The 17,286-nt window shown below is 39.0% G+C and overlaps 1 protein-coding gene across 5 annotated transcripts in view; it reads right to left on the reverse strand.

Moving 5' to 3' along the window:
• Window positions 1–17,286, reverse strand: part of CDK8 (cyclin dependent kinase 8) — a 155,789-nt gene that overhangs the window by 40,721 nt on the left and 97,782 nt on the right. For all 5 annotated transcript variants that reach the window (XM_030813210.1, XM_012506697.2, XM_003273139.4 and 2 more), the window contains exon 4: window positions 10,389–10,529. Coding sequence is in view for 4 of the 5 variants with exons in the window: in XM_012506697.2 (XP_012362151.1) it covers window positions 10,389–10,529 (141 nt within the window). In the remaining variant the exon portion in view is untranslated. The remainder of the gene's footprint in view (window positions 1–10,388; window positions 10,530–17,286) is intronic.

The raw sequence follows: 17,286 nt of genomic DNA on the forward strand, positions 1-17,286 counted from the left end.
GATGCACTCTCATATTTATTCTAATTCATTAAAAACAACAACAAAAATACTGTGTCGTGTGATTTCCTGATTCGTTTATGGCTTATAATCTGCAATTTAAAAATCACTGAGCTAGATGAAAAATCCTAAATTCAGTAGTCCAGCTTTGCTACAGTTCTCTGAATAACCATAATGAAGTCATTTAGCCTCTTTGCTTCTCAATTTTTCCACTTACTAGTAGTAGAGTTGAGCAGACAATAAGAAAATACACCTCAAACAAAAACAAAAATGTCATATAACCATGAGCAAACATTATTATTGGTAAGTAAAACACATTAGGTGTTTTTTCACTTTGTCACTCAAATAAAAAGAATCAGACCCAAAATGCCTTAATAATTCATCATGCTATCATCAATACACAATAAGATGCCTTGATAAAGTGTGCCCTATGAAACTGAGTTTGAGTCAATGGCTCACTCCAAGATCTTAATCTTATTTAACAGTTGCTAGGAAACCAACATATCCTTCACCAAGGACACATGAAGTCCCACTTAGTGATTCCAAATTACCCAGTATAATTAAAATAAACTGCAGGACAGCATCACTATCAGATTTAAAAAGTAATAATAAATCAGGCTGGGCAAGGTTGTTCGTGCCTGTAATCCCAGCACTTTGGGAGGCCTAGGCAGAAGAACTGCTTGAGTCCAAGAGCCCAAGAGTTTGAGACCAGCCTGGGCAACACAGCAAGACCTCGTCTCTACCAAAAACAAAAAACAAAAACAAACAAAAAAACAGCTTATTTTTTTCAAAATAAGCTTTGAAGTGAGTAGCATACCTCTAGTGAAACACTCCCCAAATCTAGGGATTTTCTAGAAAGTTTTACTATGACATTAAAAATCACTATTTTGAATTAGTTAAGAGCAGGAGTGGCCAACCGACAGATGGCTGCAATAGTTGAAATACTCTAAATTTCCTTTTTTTATTTTTTTGAGATGGAGTCTTGCTCTGTCGCCCAGACTGGAGTGCAGTGGTGCGATCTCAGCTCACCGCAAGCTCCACCTCCCGGGTCCACGACATTCTCTTGCCTCAACCTCCCGAGTAGCTGGCACTACAGGCTCCTGTCACCGCACCTGGCTAATTTTTTGTATTTTTTTTTTTTTTTTTTTAGCAGAGATGGGGTTTCACCGTGTTAGCCAGGATGGTCTCGATCTCCTGACCTCGTGATCTGCTCACCTCGGCCTCCCAAAGTGCTGGGATTACAGGAGTGAGAAATACTCCAAATTTCTATACAATCTTGTAATTGAACTTGAAAATTAAAAAAAAAAAAACTACAATGAAAAGTTATAGTATATCTCACTCAACATTATATGCCATTTAGTAAAACAGGACTACAATACACACTATGTGCTTGCTAGTTCCAAGTTAACTACTACTATGATAAAACCATTAAGGTAACTATTAAAATGACATTTTGGATATCACATATTTTAAAACAAGGAAAACATTAATGGCCATATGAAAATTTGATATAGACTGTGATGGTTGATTTAAGGTGTCAACTTGACTAAAGAGTACCCATATAGCTGGTAAAGCATTATTTCTGGGTATTTCGGTGAAGGTGTTTCCAGAAGAGACTGGCATTTCCAGTAGACTAAAGTGGAAAGATCCACCTTCAAGTAACATACAGAGATGGACACCATCTTATTAAGTGAGGGCATGGAACAAAAAGGCAGAGGAAAGGCAACTTCTCTTTCCTCTGGAGCTGGGATACCTTTCTTCTCCTGCCCTTGGAAATCAGAACTCTCCATTCTCTGGCCTTTGGACTCTGGGACTTGTACAGCAGCTCCCCAGCTTCTCAAACCTTTGGCCTCTGACTGAGAGTTATGCCATCAGCTCCCTCCTTCTCAGGCCTCTGGATTTAGACTGAACCATGCTACCAGCTTCCCTGTTTCTTCAGCTGGCAGGTGGCATATCATGGACTTCTCAGCCTCCATAATTGCACAAGCCAATTCCTCTAGTAAATGCTCTGTCATCCATCTATCTATCCATCCATCCATCCATCCATCTATCATCTATCATCCACACATACATCTACCTATCTATCCTATTGACTCTGTTTCTCTGGAGAACTCTAATACATGTTCTTTACAAAAATTAATGGCTACTAGGCCAGTCATATGAACTACTATTCTACTTTCAATTAATTTTCTTAGAAAATACATCAAAACCAAGTCTTTAATACTTAGATGTTGATTTAAGTATAAATCATTCCTATGGTCTGATACAGCTTTATGAATACTTTCAACAAAAAGCATAAAATACAGCCAATAATAAGTGCATTAGAAAATTAATTTACAAAATGGCTGTATGGTGGCTCAGGCCTGTAATCCCGGCACTTTAGAAGGCCGAGGCAGGAGGATCTCTTGAGCCCAGGAGTTCAAGACTAGCCTGGGCAACACACTGAGACCCTGTCTCAAAAAAAAGAAAAAAAAGACAGAAAGAAAATTACTTAAAAAAGGAAAACAGCCCCAAAATGAGCAACTATAAGCTAGAAATCAGAGATGATCTCCAACTTACAATGGCGTGACTTATAAGTTTTTGGCTTTTAAGATGATGTGAGAGTACTATGCACTCAGTAAAAACTGTACTTCCAGTACCCACACAACCATTGTTTTTCATTTTGAGTACAGTATTCAATAAATCACATGAGATGCTCAACAAATTTATTATAAAATAGGCTTTGTGTTAGATGATTTTGCCCAACTGTAGGTTGACTGAAGTGTTCTGAGCATGTTTAAAACACGCTAAACTAATCTCTGATGTTTGGTAGTTTAGGTGTATTAAATGCATTTTAGACTTACAATATTTTCAACTTATGAGGGGTTTATCAAGATGTAACCCCATTGTAAGTCAAGGAGCATCCATAAATATATTATGACAAGTAATAGACTGGTCAGTTAAATGCAACGTAAAAGTGAAATACAAGAGTTCCAAGTTCACAACAGTTGGTATGTTTAGAAGAAGGTAGGCATTGCCATCTTATTTGCAATTAAAGAATTTACTCAGAAGGAACCTTGAGATGTTTTTGAATAAAGTGGGGGATGTATATGAACTATGATAGTAGTGTTCCAACCTTAAGATTAAAGAAAAAATTTGAGAAAAATAAGTGACATAAAGAGAACATCAGAACACACAGGAAAAGGGTCAGCAAATAGGTTTCACTGAGTGAAACAAAAATATTGCGTATAAGAAGAGAGCAATAAAAGAGATCAATAGGTCAATATCATTAGTTGAATGGTCTTTGAACTGACTAGTAAGAGCTGAGTTCTTCTGAGTAGTAAGAGGGAAGCAGCTGAAAGGATTTAAAATGCAGATGGATGGGGGAAGCTTTTGTGCACCACTTCACTGCAGTAAATCATAGTAGAGATAAAAGGGTAGTAAAAAGAAATGCAAAAGGATATGCATGTGTCTGTAGATATGCATAAGCATTAGGTAAAATCAGAAATAACCTTGGAAGCCACTTTGTTTCTGTTACAAGTAAGCTAGTTCATTTATTCAACAAACATGCAATATTGTATACACAAATTGTGTATTTTGGTAGGCATTGGGAGGCATACACAGAGTAAGACACAGTCTTTGCCCTCAGGAGTTTATAATCAAATAGATTACCATATTACCAAAACTAGTATGTGGCCCATGGATGGTTCAAAGTAGCTGTAATAGGATTTTAGATGTAAACATTCTCATTTTCAGCTAGGGTGACTAGAGAGAGTTTAATTTCAAGCTATGAAGATGAAGGGAGGAGGGGATTCAAGCAGGCAGGGCAACCTCTGGGTTGGCTGGAAAATGAGCTTAAGGAGTAAGATAGGGAAAGAAAAGAAGATTGGAGCTGGACTACCTATCAGTCTTCACTTAGATTCACAAATACCAGCATATTTGACAGTGTGTTTCAATTTTCTTTTTGTAGAGACAGGGTCTCACTATGTTGCCCAGGCTGGTCTCTAACTTCTGGCCTCAAACAATCCTCCTACCTTGGCCTCCTAAAGTGCTGGGATTACAGGCATAAGCCATCATGCTTTGCCTCAAATTTTTAATTTATCACAGAATTCTTCCCAGTAAAAGAAATATTAACTGACTTAGAAATTTATTTCACAAACTGAATGAGAAAAGCATTCCTATCTTTTTTAAGTTTTATAAAAAATAGTTTGAAGTTCTACTGAAATCAGTTCCACTGAAAGAGGCCAGGGCAGGCACAATGGCTTATGCCTGTAATCCCAGCACTTTGGGAGGTCGAGGTGGGCAGATCTCTTGAGGTCAGGAGTTCGAGACCAGCCTGGCCAACATGGCAAAACTCTGTCTCTACTAAAAATACAAAAGTTGGCCAGATGTGGTGGTACATGCCTGTAATCCCAGCTACTTGGGAGGCTGAGGCTGGAGAATCACTTGAACCTGGGAGGCAGAGGTTCAAGTGAGCTGTGATCGTGCCATTGCACTCCAGTCTAGGCAACAGAGTGAAGACTCCATCCCAAAAAAAAGAAAAGGAAAAAAAATGAGGCCACATAGCTGCAGTTGGTGAAGTTGTCTAGATGCTCTCAAAATGGTCAGAACACAGGCTTCAGTAGTGAAAAACCGCTCATGCCCTTGCCCATGTGTTTTAACTCTATCTAGAAAGGAGGACTACTTTTTCAGAAACAGTTCAGATACCATTGCCAAATCAAAACTGGGCTTCTACACAAACAGTATCAATACAACTTTGATGCATCATGTCTTGTTATTTGGGCTAAGAAAAATCACCAAACTGAATCCAATCAGGCTAGCAGACTTCAAACTTTTCCTTATTATGAATCACTTAAACATATTTTCTCCCGATGTCTTTTATTGTGGTAAAATACACGTGACATAAAATTTATCAACCATTTTAAGTGTACAGGTCAGTATTAAATGCACATTCATAATGCTGTGCAACCACCATACATCTCCAAACTCTCTTCATTCTGTAAAACTGAAACTCTGCATCCATTAAACAGTAACGTCCCGTAACTGCCCCTCCCCTCAGCCCTGGCAACCACCATTCTACTTTGTCTCTATGAATCCGACTACTCAGGCACCTCATGAAAGTGGAATCATATGGTACTTATCCTTTTGTGACTAGCTTATTTCACTTAATATAATGTCCTCAAGGTTCATCCTTGTACATATGTCAGAATTTTCTTCCCCAAAAGAAATTTTGTAATTTTTATTTTACAGACAGAGTCTTACTCTGTTGCCCAGGCTGGAGTGTAGTGGCACAATCACAGCTCACTGCAGCCTCAAACTCCTGGACTCAAGTGACCGTCCCACCTTAGCCTCCCAAGTAGCTGGGACCACAGGTGCATGCTACCACACCCAGCTAATTTTTGCTTTTGTGGATATGAGGTTTCACTATGTTGCCCAGGCTGAGAAGTTCCTTCCTTTTTAAGATTGAATAATATTCCATTGTATGTACATACCCCATTTTGTTTACCCATTCATCCACTGATGGACACTTGGGTTGCTTCTACCTTTTGGCAAGCTACTGTGAATAATACTGCTATGAACATGCATATACAAATACCTCTTTGAGACTCTGCTTTGAATTATTTTGGGTATATACCCAGAAGTGGAACTGCTGGATCGTATGGTAATCTTATTTTTAATTTTTTTAAAAACTGCCACAGTGTTTTCCACAGCAGCTGTATTATTTTACATTCCTGACAATGGCGTTAAAAAGTTAAATGTATCTTTACTTGTTTTCACAGTATTTCCCACTTAGTCCCCTCTTTATAATACGAGGTAAAAATTCTTAGAATGCCTTAACTCAATACTCCTATTTTGGTAACAGCAGGGAGAGAGGGGGAAGAGACAGGGCAAATAACTTACCTCACATTATTTTAACTTGTGCTTCTTGTTTATTCACTTGTATAGGATGACTTTTTTATTTTTTATTTTTTTTTTGAGACGGAGTCTGGCTCTGTCGCCCAGGCTGGAGTGCACTGGCGCAATCCCGACTCACTGCAAGCTCCACCTCCCAGGTTCACGCCATTCTCCTGCCTCAACCTCCCAAGTAGCTGGGACTACAGGCGCCCACCACCATGCCCAGCTAATTTTTTGTATTTTTTTTAGTAGAGATAGGGTTTCACCATGTTAGCCAGGATGGTCTCAATCTCCTGACCTCATGATCTGCCCGCCTCCCAAAGTGCTGGGATTACAGGTGTGAGCCACCATGCCCGGCCGACGATGAATAATTTGATGTGTAAACTTGGCTGGACCATAGTGCCCAGATGTTTGGTCAAACATTATTCTGAATGTCTCTGTGAACGTTTTGTTGGATGAGATTAACATTTAAATCAGTGGACTTTGAGTAAAACACATAAGGACTACCCTTCTTAACATGGATATGCCTCATCGAATCAGTTGAATGCCTTCATAGAACAAGACTGACGTCCCCCGAGCAAGAAAGAATTCTGCCAGCAGACTGTCTTTGGACTAGAGCTAAAACTTTTTCCTGGGTCTCCAGCCTGTAGCCTGCTCTGCAGATTTTGGATTTACCAAGCCTCCACAACTGCATGTGCCAATTCCTTAAATAAATCACTCTCCATCTATGTACAAACAGCTTGTTGGTTCTGCATCTCTGGAGAACCCTAAGCAGTATAGATGGTAATACCACAACCAGGACTATAGTAGACTGGTAGTCAAACTATTTTCCCTTCCCAAGGACAGAAGGAGAGTAAACAAAGAAAGGGGAAGAGAGTCAAGGGAAGGGGCAAAGCTAACTTAACAGACATAACTTTGTTCTTATTTATCTCTAGTGGACACAGACAAATTAGGTGTATAAGCAACAACTTATATATACATATTTTAATATTCTAAAACTAAAAAGTTTGGTTTGGATCAATGAATTACTTCACAAAATAAATACTGCTTATGTTTCTTTTCTGGTCCATATTTCTTAAAGCACCCATACATTTACACTGATTACGACTCTCAGTCCAAAAAGATTTCCAGAATTAATAAATCTCTATTTTCCCACCAAGGATGACAGATTTCAGCTACTGATCTGCTTCTATGTGATGATTAATAGCAACCAAATAAATCGTTATTTATTAAATAGGACTGTTAATTTTAAAAGCTCAACTATACATATCAAAGAAGTTCATAACTCTACCATCTCAAACCAGTATTTCTATTAATTAATAAAGCCAATTTTATTAAACAAAAACATCGATAACATTCCAGAGTATTATTAAAATGATGTTTTTAGGGTGTCTGTGCCAATTATCCACCTTAATATGAAGTTTCTTGTGGCATGTCAGCACCTCAACCAACTGGTCCAATTCATAGCATTAGAAATCTATGAAGAGAGTTAAGGTCAGCATTATCACATTTGATCTAAATCTGACTAAACACGGGTAAAGAATATAATGAACTATTAATTTTTATTTGTTTTGATAGGGTAAATATTTCATATGCAAGTAACAATAAATATTTGAGAAGAAAACGTTAAAAAAAGTTATGTGATATAGCTTCTGAACAATGTTCTTGAGAGTTAATATCATATTACTACATACATTAGAATCATATGTAGCTATTGTTCAAACACTATAAACATTAAAACTTTAAAACTTTTTCAGTTGGCAGCAAGGTGTTCACATTTTAAAATGTAAATATATGGTAAATGAGATTTTTCTTCAGAAATTGAAGAATCTGAAAGGTGGGCATCTGAACCAGTAGGATCTATATTAGAGGCAAAGGCTATCATTTTCACGAAACAATGGTTCAGTGGACTTCTGTGTGCCTGAGATACACAGAAGGGTCAGATGTTTATAAAGAACACTAAGTCATGCACAGAAAATACGGGAAATCTCACTCGAAGATGGAAATCAAAGAAGATAGCAGCAGACACTGCAGAACTTTTTGGATTAATAAACTTTAAATAATGGCAAGAGGGATGGAGGAGTAAGAGTGATTTGCCTCCCTGTAGAGAAATATTTTATTACTGAAATTGTTCAGAACTGCCAGCATATGGTGACAATAAAAAGCAACTAACTTTTAGTATGCTTTATTATTATTTTTAAATCATCTACAGACAATGTATCCCTTGTTGCCTATATTAGGGGGCACCAGTCCTTCGACTCTTCACCACTTAGTACACCACTAACAGACAGAGCCTTCTGAAATGATCTGTTCTATACTACCCCTGTGTCAAAGAGAATCTACTTAAGGTGCATTCGCAGGAAGAGCTTTACCATAAGAGAGATAAAAGAAACTTGGTATCATAATTTTCACTACTATACTTAATACTACTCTAAGTGGCTTAAGTATATTTATATTATTACATGAAATTTAAATATTGGTTTTAAAAACCAGTCTGTATTTACCTAATATATACACGTATTTCAACTGAAAAAAAAAATTTACAAGAAAAAGAAAATGTAGAGCTATCTTAGCATAACTGACTCTGTAGGGAAAAAAATGCCCTTTAGCCACAGTTTTTTCTTTTAGAGATCATAAAAAGGACTGGTAGCTCAAAAGTAGAAATGTTTTTCCCTAACTTGACTCCACCCCAATGGCCAAAATTTATTTTCAGCTTCACAAAATGCCAAAGGATTTGTCTTATTTCTGTTATGTGAATCTATTTTTTGTTTTGTTTTGTTTTTTAGAGACTGAGTTTCACTCTGTCGCCCAGGCTGGAGTGGAGTGGCGCGATCTTGGCTCACTGCAACCTCCGCCTCCTGCGTTCAAGTAATTCTCTGCCTCAGCCTCCCAAGTAGCTGGGATTACAGTTGCCCACCACCACGCCCAGCTAATTTTTTGTATTTTTAGTAGAAACGGGGTTTCACCATCTTGGCCAGCCTGATCTTGAACTCCTGACCTCGTGATCCACCCGCCTTGGCCTCCCAAAGTGCTGGGATTATAGGCATGAGCCACTGCGCCCGGCCTGTAAATCTATTTTTATAAGTGAAAGATTCTAACTGTATTAAAAATAAAAGTTTGCAGAAAGAAACAAGTTAAACCAAATTTCTGCTGTTACTTGTCCTAGTCTAAATGCTTTGTAGGTATAAGAACTGAAGATAAAGTAACTAACATTAAATGTACTACAAGGCAATTTCCTAAAGCTAGAAGAAAAAAGTATAAACTGTGCCACTGGAACAGCACATTGAAGGCCAGAGACTAAATCCACTGAATTTGTGAAGAACATCTTTGCGAGAGACCAGATGGGCTCCGCCTCATAGCCTACAGGATATTTCCTTTGTATACAGGTGATTAGAGACAAAATAATCACTTTTAGCATTGTGTTTATATTTGTTTGAAATGAAGGTGCCTTTATAAACCTTATTATAGTTACTATCTTTACAAAGAAAAGAACTATAAAAGCAATGTAATTATGTAGTAAGAAAGGGCAATTGGAAGTTTAGGTAATTTAAATCCATGAAAATTTAATGAATAATAATATGCTAGACCAGCAGTCCCCAATCTTTTTGGCATCAGGGACCAGTTTCATGGAAGACAGTTTTTCCACGCAACGGGGTGGGAGGGGATGGTTTCAGTATGAAACTGTACCACCTCAGATCATAAGGCATTAGTTAGATTCTCATAAGGAGCGTGCAGTCTAGATCCCCCGCATGTGCAGTTCACAATAGGGTTCTGGCTCCTATGAGAATCTAATGCTGCCACTGATCTGACAGGAGGCGGAGCTCAGGTGGTAATGCTCACCCACCGCTCACCTCCTGCTGTGTGGCCTGGTCCCTAATGGGCCATGGACTGGTCTGTGGCCTGGGGGTTGGGGACCCCTGTGCAAGATGGGTGAAAAATGGCATAAATGACTTCGCCACGTAAAATAAAAAAGTCAGTTTCTTAAGTTTTTAAATTCTCAAAAGTTCAATGCACCTGAACACAGCACAGCTTCTAATAATATACTTCAATTACGATTAATAAAGGCGATTGGCCAACAGACTGCTAATATAGAGGGGCTTAAAATATAAGCATATTGAATTGACATTTTCCTTTTCTAATATGTAAATTAGTATGCAGTAGGCTCCCAAAATTTTATTTTCAAGTTATTATAAATATATAAATTTCTACAGTTGGCCTTGTATCTAATAATCAATTTAAAGCAAGTCAATGCTTTATTTATGAACTTAAAAGGAAACAGAAGCTTTGGAAAACAAATGTGTCTTCCTTCACTTCGAAATAAATACCATCTAGTGTATGTCAGAGAAGCAGGACGCATTATATAAAAACACTACTAGGCCTTGTTTTGAGAATGTAGCATTCTCACTACCTCTATAAGGTTTGCAGGCCTACATACAGCACTGGTATCTACAGACAACTAGAAAAGTATCCAACTGTAATGAATCTTTCTAGTTTAAACCAACTACAGGTCAACTTACCAAATCTCTGTGCAACACCCAGTTAGCATGCAGGTAGTGAATACCATCTAGGATCTGATATAATAGTGACTTCACCATTCCCCGAGGTAACTGAACTGGTTTCTTGTTTGCTTTAGAAGCTCTGTGAAACTTGATTATATGCTGAAAGAAAGAAAAAAATATCACCAGAAGCTTAAAAAAAAAAGGAAAAGATAATTTGATGTATAATATTTTCCTAACAGAAAAAGAAACACTCAGGGATTCCCATAGATATTGAAAATATAATTTCATACTCTGCTGAATAACATAAACAACTTTAAAATTCCCTAATAACTGGGGCTAAAATTCCATTTCCTATGCATATGACAGCATTTCAGGAAATAAATTATCACAATAGGGAATTAGGCAATATCGTGCTTTTATTTTTAAAGCATAATTAAAAATCAATTACTTTCAGAGTATACTTGATTCCTGTTTATCTGGTAGATAAAATGAAAAAGAAAAAAAAAAGAACAAAATTCAAGAGATACTTCTGGCTGGTTGACATAGCATAGAATTAGAACCTATTTATGACATAGGTTATAAAGAAAGCCAGTGGGGAGATGCTTCAATAAAATACACACAAGCACAAAGAAATGATATACCAGTTCACAATGGAAAAATGTAAAAATGGGAAAGATTCTGAGGAAAATAAAAACTGCCTTGTACCATCCATCAAAGCTTTCTATGTATAATGTTGTTGGACATCCAGTAAAACAAAGCACAACTTTATACATAGAAAAATTACTTTATGAATAAATGTGCCTTATAAGTTTTTTCTTGAAAAGTTTCAAATGCTCTTGATAGGACTCATTTTCTTAATTAGATCACGCTTAAATTGCAGAAAAATCTACAACTCGGCTGCAGTCAACTATGCCTTGCACACCATTGTACATATCCCTGAACCTAATATTGCACAGAGCAGACCCTTGGCCAATATATCTAAGTAAATATTAAGCATGTTCTTGAAATTAGTAAACATAATAAAAATAAGAGATATTTAACATTATAAGTTAACATTTTCACTTGCTATTTTCTTATGATATACAGAATATCACACAAGTAAGGAATAACTAATGATTAATGAATAAAGGAGCTTTACTCTCCAAGGTAAAAATATATAGCAAATATCTACGAGAAGGTAAAGTGTAGCAGTTTGCACATATGTAGTATGACTAATCTAAATTAGCAGCATTAATCTACTTTTAATTTTCTTCTCAGTCTTTTTTTCAAAGCATTTAATAGCAGACAAACAAAACAGAGCTACAACAATTTAATAATCTAGACTGTTTTGTCACCTGTCCTAAAATATGATGTGACAATCAAGTCTGTTCTCCTTAAGAAGAAGATTCTTGGGCCGGGCATGGTGGCTCACGCCTGTAATCCCAGCACTTTGGGAGGCTGAGGTGGGCGGATCATGAGGTCAGGAGATCAAGACCAGCCTGGCTAACACAGTGAAACCCTGTTTCTACTAAAAAATATAAAAAATTAGCCGGGAGTGGTGGCAGGCACCTGTAGTCCCAGCTACTCGGGAGGCTGAGGCAGGAGAATGGCGTGAACCTGGGAGGCGGAGCTTACAGTGAGTGGATATCGTGCCACTGCACTCCAGCCTGGACGACAGAGTGAGACTCTGTCTCAAAAACAAACAAACAAAAAAAAACAAGAAGAAGATTCTTTGGCTCTCTCCAAGCTTAATAAAAATAGGTAAAATAAATATAAATAAAAATAAAATAGGTTAATTTTTTGAAAAAAAAAATTAAAACTCTACCACAGTAAGAATCAAAGGAACAAAAATACGTAGCAGAGGTAAGGTAATTAATAAATTTCATATATGTCATCATCATACACACCACCTGGCAGGGAGGCTGAGTGGGGAAGGCGAAATTCCCCGCCCTTGTCAGAGGCTGGCGATATTTTCCAGACTATGGACAAGTTGGCTTAGGTCTGTTCTTAACAACCCAGCAAGAGGTGAACAACAAAGAAAAGGTTCCTGATCTCACAGCTTAGAGACGAAGGACAGAGCTGGAGGAATTCGCTCAAAAGAAATTGCTGGGTGGAGCCAAGATGGCCGAATAGGAACAGCTCCGGTCTCCAGCTCCCAGCCCCAGCGACACAGAAGACGGGTGATTTCTGCATTTCTGCTTGAGGTACCGGTTTCATCTCACTAGGGAGTGCCTAACAGTGGGTGCAGGACAGTCGGTGAAGCGCACTGTGCACGAGCCGAAGCAGGGCGAGGCACTGCCTCACTCGGGAAGCGCAAGGGGTCAGGGAGTTCCCTTTCCTAGTCAAAGAAAGGGGAAACAGACGGCACCTGGAATATCGGGTCAGTCCCATCCTAATACTGCGCTTTTCCAACGGGCCTGGAAAACGGCACACTAGGAGATTGTGTCCCGCACCTGGCTCGGAGGGTCCTATGCCCACGGAGTCTCGCTGATTGCTAGCACAGCAGTCTGAGATCAAGCTGCAAGGCGGCAAGGCTGGGGGAGGGGCGCCCGCCATTGCCCAGGCTTGCTTAGGTAAACAAAGCAGCCAGGAAGCTCGAACTGGGTGCAGCCCACCACAGCTCAAGGAGGCCTGCCTGCCTCTGTAGGCTCCACCTCTGGGGGCAGGGCACAGACAAACAAAAACTCAGCAAGACCCTCCACAGACTTAATTGTCCCTGTCTGACTGACAGCTTTGAAGAGAGTAGTGGTTCTCCCAGCACGCAGCTGGAGATCTGAGAACGGACAGGCTGCCTCCTAAAGTGGGTCCCTCACCCCTGAGCAGCCTAACTGGGAGGCACCCCCCAGTAGGGACAGACTGACACCCCATTCAACCGGGTACTCCTCTGAGACAAAACTTTCAGAGGAACTATCAGACAGCTGAATTTGTGGTCTCACGAAAATCTGCTGTTCTGCAGCCACCACTGCTGACACCCAGCCAAACAGGGTCTGGAGTGGATCTCTAGTAAACTCCAACAGACCTGCAGCTGAGGGGCCTGTCTGGTAGAAGGAAAACTAACAAACAGAAAGGACATCCACACCAAAAACCCATCTGTACATCACCATCATCAAAGACAAAAAGTAGATAAAACCACAAAGATGGGGAAAAAACAGAGCACAAAAACTGGAAACTCTAAAAAACAGAGCACCTCTCCTCCTCCAAAGGAACGCAGTTCCTCACCAGCAACGGAACAAAGCTGGATGGAGGATGACTTTGATGAGTTGAGAGAAGAAGGCTTCAGACGATCAAACTACTCTGAGCTACGAGAGGAAATTCAAAACAATAGCAAAGAAGTTAAAAACTTTGAAAAAAAATTAGAAGAATGGATAACTAGAATAACCAATGGAGAGAAGGGCTTAAAGGAGCTGATGGAGCTGAAAGCCAAGTTTCGAGAACTACGCGAAGATTGCAGAAGCCTCAGTAGCAGATGTGATCAACTGGAAGAAAGGGTATCGCTGATGGAAGATGAAATGAATGAAATGAAGAGAGAAGGGAAGTTTAGAGAAAAAAGAATAAAAAGAAATGAACAAAGCCTCCAAGAAATTTGGGACTATGTGAAAAGACCAAACCTACGTCTGATTGGTGTACCTGAAAATGATGGGGAGAATGGAACCAAGTTGGAAAACACTCTGCAAGATATTATCCAGGAGAACTTCCCCAATCTAGCAAGGCAGGCCAGCATTCAGATTCAGGAAATACAGAGAACGCCACAAAGATACTCCTCGAGAAGGGCAACTCCAAGACACATTATTGTCAGATTCACCAAAGTTGAAATGAAGGAAAAAATGTTAAGGGCAGCCAGAGAGAAAGGTCGGGTTACCCACAAAGGGAAGCCCATCAGACTAACAGCGGATCTCTCAGCAGACACTCTACAAGCCAGAAGAGAGTGGGGGCCAATATTCACCATTCTTAAAGAAAAGAATTTTCAACCTAGAATTTCCTATCCCGCCAAACTAAGCTTCATAAGTGAAGGAGAAATAAAATACTTTACAGATAAGCAAACGCTGAGTGATTTTGTCACCACCAGGCCTGCCCTAAAAGAGCTCCTGAAGGAAGCACTAAACATGGAAAGGAACAACCGGCACCAGCCACTGCAAAAACATGCCAAACTGTAAAGACCATCGAGGCTAGGAAGAAACTATAGCAACTAACGAGCAAAATAACCAACTAACATCATAATGACAGGATCAGATTCACACATAACAATATTAACGTTAAATGTAAATGGGCTAAATGCTCCAACCAAAAGACACAGACTGGCAAACTGGATAAGGAGTCAGGACCCATCAGTGTGCTGTATTCAGGAAACCCATCTCACGTGCAGAGACACACATAGACTCAAAATAAAGGGATGGAGGAAGATCTATCAAGCAACTGGAAATCAAAAAAAGGCAGGGGTTGCAATCCTAGTCTCTGATAAAATAGACTTTAAACCAACAAAGATCAAAAGAGACAAAGAAGGCCATTACATAATGGTAAAGGGATCAATTCAACAAGAAGAGCTAACTATCCTAAATATATATGCACCCAACACAGGAGCACCCAGATTCATAAAGCAAGTCCTCAGTGACCTACAAAGGGACTTAAACTCCCACACAATAATAATGGGAGATTTTAACACCCCACTGTCAACATTAGACAGATCAACGAGACAGAAAGTTAACAAGGATATTCAGGAATTGAACTCAACTCTACATAAAGTGGACCTAATAGACATCTACAGAACTCTCCACCCCAAGTCGACAGAATATACATTTTTTTCAGCACCACACCACACCTATTCCAAAATTGACCACATAGTTGGAAGTAAAGCTCTCCTCAGCAAATGTAAAAGAACAGAAATTATAACAAACTGGCTCTCAGACCCCAGTGCAATCAAACTAGAACTCAGGATTAAGAAACTCACTCAAAACCGCTCAACTACATGGAAACTGAACAACCTGCTCCTGAATGACTATTGGGTACATAATGAAATGAAGGCAGAAATAAAGATGTTCTTTGAAACCAACGAGAACAAAGACACAACATACCAGAATCTCTGGGACACGTTCAAAGCAGTGTGTAGAGGGAAATTTATAGCACTAAATGCCCACAAGAGAAAGCAGGAAAGATCCAAAATTGACTCCCTAACATCACAATTAAAAGAACTAGAAAAGCAAGAGCAAACACATTCAAAAGCTAGCAGAAGGCTAGAAATAACTAAAATCAGAGCAGAACTGAAGGAAATAGAGACACAAAAAACCCTTCAAAAAATTAATGAATCCAGGAGCTGGTTTTTTGAAAGGATCAACAAAATTGATGGACCGCTAGCAAGACTAATAAAGAAGAAAAGAGAGAAGAATCAAATAGATGCAATAAAAAACGAAAAAGGGGATATCACCACCGATCCCACAGAAATACAATCTACCATCAGAGAATACTACAAACACCTCTATGCAAATAAACTAGAAAATCTAGAAGAAATGGATAAATTCCTCGACAAATACACCCTCCCAAGACTAAACCAGGAAGAAGTTGAATCTCTGAATAGACCAATAACAGGTTCTGAAATTGTGGCAATAATCAATAGCTTACCAACCAAAAAGAGTCCAGGACCTGATGGATTCACAGCTGAATTCTACCAGAGGTACAAGGAGGAACTGGTACCATTCCTTCTGAAACTATTCCAATCGATAGAAAAAGAGGGAATCCTCCCTAACACATTTTACGAAGCCAGCATCGTCCTGATACCAAAACCTGGCAGAGACTTAACCAAAAAAGAGAATTTCAGACCAATATCCTTGATGAACATTGATGCAAAAATCCTCAATAAAATAGTGGCAAACCGAATCCAGCAGCACATCAAAAAGCTTATCCACCATGATCAAGTGGGCTTCATCCCTGGGATGCAAGGCTGGTTCAACATACGCAAATCAATAAATGTAATCCAGCATATAAACAGAACCAAAGACAAAAACCACATGATTATCTCAATAGATGCAGAAAAGGCCTTTGACAAAATTCAACAACCCTTCATGCTAAAAACTCTCAGTAAATTAGGTATTGATGGGACGTATCTCAAAATAATAAGAGCTATCTATGACAAACCCACAGCCAATATCATACTGAATGGGCAAAAACTGGAAGCATTCCCTCTGAAAACTGGCACAAGACAGGGATGCCCTCTCTCACTGCTCCTATTCAACATAGTGCTGGAAGTTCTGGCCAGAGCAATCAGGCAGGAGAAGGAAATAAAGGGTATTCAATTAGGAAAAGAGGAAGTCAAATTGTCCCTGTTTGCAGATGACATGATTGTATATCTAGAAAACCCCATTGTCTCAGCCCAAAATCTCCTTAAGCTGATTAGCAACTTCAGCAAAGTCTCAGGATACAAAATTAATGTACAAAAATCACAAGCATTCTTGTACACCAATCACAGACAACAGAGAGCCAAATCATGAGTGAACTCCCATTCACAATTGCTTCAAAGAGAATAAAATACCTAGGAATCCAACTTACAAGGGATGTGAAGGACCTCTTCAAGGAGAACTACAAACCACTGCTCAATGAAATAAAAGAGGATACAAACAAATGGAAGAACATTCCATGCTCATGGATTGGAAGAATCAATATCGTGAAAATGGCCATACTGCCCAAGGTAATTTATAGATTCAATGCCATCCCCATCAAGCTACCAATGACTTTCTTCACAGAATTGGAAAAAACTACTTTAAAGTTCATATGGAACCAAAAAAGAGCCCGCATCGCCAAGTCAATCCTAAGCCAAAAGAACAAAGCTGGAGGCATCACGCTACCTGACTTTAAACTATACTACAAGGCTACAGTAACCAAAACAGCATGGTACTGGTACCACAACAGAGACATAGATCAATGGAACAGAACAGAGCCCTCAGAAATG

Source organism: Nomascus leucogenys, chromosome 5, assembly GCF_006542625.1.
Source record: "Nomascus leucogenys isolate Asia chromosome 5, Asia_NLE_v1, whole genome shotgun sequence".
In the NCBI taxonomy this organism is placed as follows: Eukaryota; Metazoa; Chordata; class Mammalia; order Primates; family Hylobatidae; genus Nomascus; species Nomascus leucogenys.